This window comes from Otolemur garnettii, unplaced genomic scaffold (assembly GCF_000181295.1).
Source record: "Otolemur garnettii isolate 467f Iridium unplaced genomic scaffold, OtoGar3 scaffold00041, whole genome shotgun sequence".
Taxonomy (NCBI): Eukaryota; Metazoa; Chordata; class Mammalia; order Primates; family Galagidae; genus Otolemur; species Otolemur garnettii.
The window spans coordinates 6,233,630-6,241,112 of record NW_003852436.1 but is presented as its reverse complement, the minus strand read 5'-3'; the positions used below and the strand labels follow the sequence as shown (position 1 = coordinate 6,241,112).

At 45.3% G+C, this 7,483-nt stretch overlaps 1 protein-coding gene across 1 annotated transcript in view; it reads right to left on the bottom strand.

The window, feature by feature from the left end:
- Nucleotides 1-333: 333 nt before the first annotated feature.
- Nucleotides 334-7,483, bottom strand: part of LOC111725443 — an 11,355-nt gene continuing 4,205 nt past the window's right edge. Inside the window, 5 exon segments of the mRNA XM_023513429.1 lie at nucleotides 334-957; nucleotides 1,762-1,825; nucleotides 2,348-2,660; nucleotides 4,452-4,615; nucleotides 6,409-6,631. Coding sequence (XP_023369197.1) covers nucleotides 334-957; nucleotides 1,762-1,825; nucleotides 2,348-2,660; nucleotides 4,452-4,615; nucleotides 6,409-6,631 — 1,388 coding nt within the window.

Genomic DNA, 7,483 nt, shown 5'->3' with positions numbered 1-7,483 from the left:
CTTAAGGCAACAGAGGAAGCTGGGTGGCCACAGGAGTCTAGTTAATGAGCAGGTTATACAATATTCATTGTGCCGAGTTTAACTCTTCAAACAGAACATCTAATTGCAAAAAGAAAAAAAAAAAGAAGCTAAATTACAGATGTTAAGACAACAAAGCCTGGCAAGAACTCCCTCTGTTGATAAAACTGTCCTGCAGCTTCCTGCACTCGCTGTACATTGACAGGAGCCACAGAGGACCCCCAACCTCATCAGGTATTCTCATTAGCTCGATCCGACTGAGACACTCTGCTGGGTCCAGAGAGGGCCACCGAGAGGCCCAGTGTGATGGTCTTCTCAGAGGACTGTTTTCTTGCTGCCCACAGAAGGAGCGATCCAGTTGTATTCAGCTTGCACCACAACAAAACTGCTCTCCTGGATCTTCCTGACATGCACGGCCTCACCACTGTTGCTCCCGGCAACAGCCTCTGCGTCTGCCGCAGGCTCACTGAAGGACACTTCCCCGCGCGGGTGGCAGTACTGGCTGTGCAGGTAGCGGAGGCCAGCAGCCAGGGCCATGCCCAGAATGGCTGACAGGCAAAGCAGGATTCCCAGCTGGGGTGCCCCAAGCTGGATGTCCGAAGAAGCCCCAGCTCCCTCCAGCCCAACTTCAGGTCTTGGGTTGCTCTTCTGAGGGTATCCCCATCTATTCTCTACATCTTGCTCCCCAACTCTGGACTCTCTGTACTTAGACCATCGTAAGAAGCTGGCAGAGGGCCTTGATGCCTCTGACTGGTCAGTGGCAGTAGGTGGCCCGGAAGTGCTAGGTGTCCGGGAGACAGGGGTTGGGACAGAGGTTGGGTCAGCTGCCCCAGCCCCATTCTGCAAAGTTTCAGAGGACCGGAGATGCTGGAGGAAGGTGAGTTGGACAGTGTACAAAGGCTGCCTTTTCACGGTCCTGTTAGAGGCATCCACATTGTCCTAAAAAGTCAAAGGGTAAAAAGGTCAAAGGTCTTCTCCCCAAGCTGCTACTGAACTTTGCAACCAACTTGTGTTCCTTAAAGACTCCCAGGCAGTAGCTGGAAACCTAGCCCCTTGCCTGCTCCTAAAAGAGCTCAAAATTAAACACCCAAGTATACAAATATGCACTTGTTATAGATGGGGACTGGGTGGTTGATGGAAACCCCATAGAAAGCATGAAGGCCAGTTACAAGAATAAGCTTAGGGTCCTTTCAGAGCTTTCCAAATTGATATAGGTGATGGTGTCATCTCTGATGGCTGAAAGCTTTGAATGTGTCTTTTTATGGTAGGATCCATACAAGAGGGAACACTTAACTTTACTGTAGGTTCCAATAAATATAAGTAAGAATATTATGCCATGGTTTATTTGGTGTACCTTATAAGACTTCAAAGGAATAGTAAATCAGTAGGCATGTATATTTTATATTGCCCATTGATCTAACTTCTGGGACCATACATGGTGTTTTGAGGCCAATGTTATGAAGGAGGGGTGGAGGGGGAGAGAAGAGAGGAATTATTAGCCAAGGTTAAATGGGAAAACAAATCACTAAAACCATTGATTTCTACAATTGCTGATAACTTCAGAGATGCTGCAGATAATGGAAAGGCGGGTATTGATTAGCAGAAGGACACTGTGTGTATATCATTCCTGTGACTTCTCTCTGGCTCTGCCTACTAGTCTAATGGCTCCATTTTCCCTTCCTGGAACTTCCCACTCTGGGGTCAAAACACCAACTTCAACCCATTTACAACCCAGGCTCTTACCTGCTCATCCCTCTCCAAGGGCAGGCAAGTTTCCAGGGAATCAAAGCCTGGGTCATTATGAGTCCTAAAGGGAAGAATAGAAGGGCTGAGAAGGGGTCACTAAGTATTTGGATCAAAAAGCAATGTTTCCCACCACTGTTACATATTCTGAGGGCAACAGATTCCCTTAAAAAAACTCCTGAGTTTGGAGTTAGGGGAAGAAAGGAAGAGTTATAGTTATAGATAAGCAAGTGAAGATGGTGGCAAAGAATTCACCAACTGCTATCACTTAGTATTTTATAGAAAAATATACATTTATTTATAATAAGAGTAGAAATATTACCAATATATCTCCAATATTAAAAATATTTTTTTAATTTTGTTTTATTTATAGCGGCATATCAGACACCTCACTCCCACTTAGAGAGTTCAATTTCCCTGGGTGATTGTCATACCCAGATCTTCTGACCTCGCTACAATCAGGGTTGTTCCACATGTTTAAAAACAAATACGGCTGAGATCTTTTCCTGTCAGACTCCAAGTCAAGTGCCCTAGTGTTTAGCCTAGTCCCACCACCCATACCGAACGGCCTACCCATCACCCTTACCTCTGGTGGGTGCTAGGGCTAGAAGCAAAGTCCTCTGAGGAGAGTCCCGTGAGGGCCACAAGCCTCTCCAGCCCACGAACATCCAGGGACGGTTCCAAGGTTGGGTCACTGTCCCTGCCGAGTTGCTGGCCATTGCTGCCTGCAGGAGCTATACGTGAGGGTGGTTGGGACAGAATGTCTGCATCCCCAGGAAACGGTGTCACCCAAATACTGGCAGGAACAGGATCTAGGTCGTCTTCCTCTGTAGCTTCAGGAAGGGTAACAGCAAAGACATCTGAGTGTCACTGTGAGAAAGCCATGGGGACCCTGGGAGCTAAGCAGAGGCCCAAAGGCCCTGCAGAGAGAGTGCATTCTCCCTGAACTGATTGGTACAAATGAGTACAGGGGAACAGGGTAAACAGTAGAGACTCTCATGAGCCTCAAGGACAGACCATTAGTGTGAGCCACTCACACGTGTCAATGTAAAGATGATCCACTGGCCATAGGAGCCCCTGAACAAGCCTCGAAGCTCCTGGCTTCTTACATTTCTTAAAGGTAAGTGCCTGGCCTTTCTGAGTTTGTGCATCCTTAACAGCCACCATTCAGGGAACATGAACACCACTGTTTGTTTGTTTGCTTGTTTTTCACCTATGCCAAAACTGCTTCTAGCTAGGAAAAAAAAAAAAAAAAAGTGGAATCCCACAAATCAGATCTTTAAAAGCCCTAGATCTTTCTTGCCCTGTCACCAACAGTGAGAGTTTCTTTCCCTGGTAATGATGAGGTGAGCCTCTGCCTCCACCATCTGATTTCCTGCTTGTGACTGACTGACAGCCCAGAGCCTTAGAAACAGCTGCACCCAAAAGCAACTGCAGGCTTTAGAGTCACATTAACATCTGGGTTCGCTTCTCCACTTAGCTTATGCCTGGCTTTGGGCAAGTCCTCCCAGATGATTTGTTTCTTCATTTGCAAAATGGGACCAATAATGGTGCCCACAGCATAGAATTGTGAAGGGGTCAAGTCTGAAGACTGAGTTTTATTCATATGCATATTAAAACAAACATGGTTTTGCTTGGAATTAGAATGCAGCATTTGCATGATTTATAAACCAAAACATATGAAAACATATGACTTCAAACAAATGTTAGGTGAGCAGGGTCTGCTCCACGTCACACTCTTAGACCCCAAGCTCTGGTGAATAGGTTGGAGGAGTTCTTCTTGACAATGAAAGAAGAAGGTTTTTAGGCAAAGGCAGAGAATGGAGAGTGGTCCCAAGCCGTCTCTGTGCCCAGCTCTGCTAGACTGAGCAGAGGGACGGATTCCCATCGGATTCTGGCCTTAGTACAGCAGCAAAGAATAAAGAAAATAGGATTGAATAGATTAAGGACAAGATCTTCTGTGCAAGTAACTGGGCCCCTTCATGGGTGTACCTGTTCAGAGTACCTAACCACAAATAAATAATAAAAAGGAGTTCCATATCACCAGGAATTTTCAGGCAGGTTAAACATTCTCTAGCTTGTTAGGTTTCTGCTCGGTTTTATTTTGTTTTCTCTGATCAGAAGTTCACGAGCCAATGGAGTATAAAGTCATGTGGTGTGCAAGGAAAAAGTCCATTCCCACTGCAAGTATCTTATTCCCAGTTCTGTTCTCCAAACCGGCTACAAAGAGCCACCCACCTACCATGAAAAGTAACAATATAAACAAGATGACTTTTATTAAAAAAGAAAAGAAAGCTCATTTCTTTCCTGTGCTCTCTGTGTCTGGTAGCTTCAGGGGCTAGGGGCTAAGGAAAGCAGCTGAAATACCGTGATGACTGCTAACTATGGGGATAGAAGAAGTGTGTGCTGTTTTTTGGTCTTGCAACACAGCTCTCACTGCCCACCCCAGGGCCCGACTTAATTTGTTAGGCTGAGCCAGAAGATATGTGTGTCTGATGCAACTGCAAGGGTCCCCTCCCTCTCCCAGCCGTGTTAACATGTCCCCAAGAACTGCTGCAATTGGCCCAGGCAGGTGTTTATTGCTTGTTTTGCAAGGATAGGAAACTGGCAGTAGTCACTTTTAAGTGAAAATAGATAACTGCAAAAATAACGATGACAAGCGGGCGAGTGAATGCGGTGGCAAGCTGTACCTGGAGCAGATCCTTCAATCCCATCCAGCCGCTGCCGGGGGGTTGGCAACAGCAACCCGGGCTCCACGCCGTCCTCAGAATGGGCTCTGCTATGTGTCCGCTGAGACACAACAGATGATTCAATCCTTGCCCAGTAAACGAAATATGACTGGACTACTGATAAACTGTGGAAAAAAAGAAAGAGTAAAGTGATTCACGGATTTAGTTTCCTTTAAATAATGCCTCAGGCCAACCTGGTAGAAAAGAGAATGAGATAAAGAAGAACAAAAGCCTAAATAAATAGAAGGGCTAGAGAGAGATTATTTTGTTACTGTTTGACTGACTTCATTCTTTTAAAAACAAAATCTCAGTAGCTGCAAATAATTAGAATAGGATGTGCACAAATCAATTACCCTCTGGAATAAATGTAGTCATTAAAAATCTCGTTTTGATAGGTGTCCTCTCAAACCATTTAGACTCAAACAAAATGCCTCATCTTCAAACTCTGTTATTGGCCATTACTGATATTCTGTCAGTTACATCATTAATTGAAGATTTCATCATTCTGCTGTGTCACTGCAGAATTCTATTGTTAAGGTAGGTTCTTCTGAAAATTAGAGCTAAATCCTTACTATTCGAAACAGCATTCTGAATGCATAATGCCTTTCTTTCTGAAAGTGGTTTTTACTTTCACAAACATTATGCCATTTATCCTCCCAAATATTTCACTGAAGGAGGGAGGGTTTACTGGCAAGCTTCATTTCTCCCACTTGAAGTATTCAGAAGGCAGTCATAACAATGTGATTAATTTGGCTGAGGTCACCCAGACGGTCAAGGTGCAAGTGAGAGTCATGGGTCAGGCCTCCAACTCGTAGTTTCCAGACTGAGGGGATCGCTTCTCGGCCTCGTGGCTAAGATCAAGTGCAGACTCAGTGGACTTTATCAGGGACAAGGATTCCCAGAGGTGAGACATAATAGGGTGACTCTGGGAGAGGCATCTCATCAAGTGACTTAGCTCCTTTTTTCTGTCAAATGTTGATAATAGCTTCTAAACGACTTCCTATGTAGCTCATAGCAGCTATGACAGTAAATCCAAAAATAGGAATGATGCTTTGAGAAATAAACGGGGCCGTGTGATTTATGGACTTGAAACAACAGACGCCCTGTGCACGAGGCAGGAACCAAAGCGATGGGCAGCAGCCCGTTACACCCCCAGGTAAGTGGGCCCTGGCCTCGCCTCACAGGCAAGATTGTAGGGGCACGTTTTCCTTCCTGCTGTCCCCTCTGCTGCACTGGGCCACCAGGAAATGGTGGAGAAGGGGCCCTGCAGGGCAGGGCTGCAACCCCTCCTCCGGTCACTCCCTGCAGAGGGGAAACCTGGTGGGGGATCTTAGGCACTGTCTCCCTCATATACCTAGTAGAAACCCACACCCTTTCCTGAAAGAAAAAAAAAAATTCTTATTAATAAATGCGAGTGTCTGAAAAGAATGACAAAACGAGATCTCGGTTTGAGTAATAAAGCCACGTGTGCAGTGCTTACTGTTGCCAGGAACCGATTTAAGCAAGCTGTAAATATCCTGTCTTCAGTCCTTACTCAACCGTGGGAGGCAGGTGCTGCCACTATCTCGCCCGCTGGAGACCCCCTGATGCGGCTTTCCCGGGCCCATCTGCCTGGCTCTCTCCTCCTCGGCTGGCTCCCTGCCCTCCCTGCACCATCTCCTCTGTCCTTTCCTCAGAACTTCCTGGGAGGTTGGCCAGATTCATCTGTGCCTGGGGAGGAGGGCAAGGAACACACTCTGGGACCACTTTGTTTGAATCACCTTCTACATAGACTGTCCAGTGTGGCAGCCCCCAGGGACCCTGCCCTTGTTACGAAGTGGCTATGTAAAAGGGGGACAATAAGAAGGAAGAGGGAGAGGAGCTCCCCTTTTCTCAAAGCAGGAGGCTTAGTTCCCAAGAAACAGCACTTGACTCTCACAGGAATCTGATGTCCCCCACAGGCTGGGCCGGGGCCTTCCACACGAACGAGAGGTTTCTCTTCAGAGACTTGTCAGAGTGGGTGACTGTGTCAGCCTCTTCAAAACAAGTCATCAGTCTGGAACGGGAAGGAATGAGGACGAAAGTGCCAGCTGTTTGATGACCAGATACTCTCTGGGCCTGAAGCAGAAAGCCCATGAAATCCCGGCCACTTCTCACAGTCACTGCAACAGAAAACACCAGCTGAGGGTGAACACGCTTCACTTGGCTCTGTTTGGGGACTTTATCCAGGTATTCGCAAACTGAAGGCTGAAGACCGGCCCCCAGAAAGTGAACAATTCATTAGTGGGAAGAAACGGTGACTATTTCCTATTTCACACCAAAATATCACACACCACTGGGATCAAAGGGATATAAAAATAAAATGCAAAAGAACTAGAGACAACAATATCTTTCTTTCTTTCTTTTTTTTTTTAATATTGGAGTTAGGAATGCCTTTGTAAGTAAAATTCAGTTGCCATAAAGGAAAAGATGAATACAGTTTGCTGTATTTTAAAAATCTGAATACAGATGAAATCAAAAGTCCAATGATAAAAGAATATTTTTCACGAAAAAACATTGGTAAGACGTGAAAACAGACAAATATAGTCATGGTCAGTAAAAAGATGGCCCCCCAAATAATGAAAGAACACAGAACATGAAACAAGGTCAATCATAAGTACGAAAACAATTAGAAAGGAAATGGAAAAATCCTAGGCTCTAGATGATGTCATTGGATAGACTCACCAAATTCAGAATAATTATATAATCATTTATTATATTTGTAAAGGTATAAATATACCTATCATATTAGCAAGTACTAAAATGTATGATTGTAACTGGTATTGATAGGACGAGGGCAAAACAAGGGCACTCTTCACCAGTGCTAAAACTATGCACCATGCAACTTGGGGGTGCTGCCCTGACATCTTCTGTATTTAAAATATAGGTAACCTCTGACACATGCTACAACATCGGTGGACACTGAAAACCTAGTGACACAGGACACAAAATGACAAATATTCTAGGATTCCACG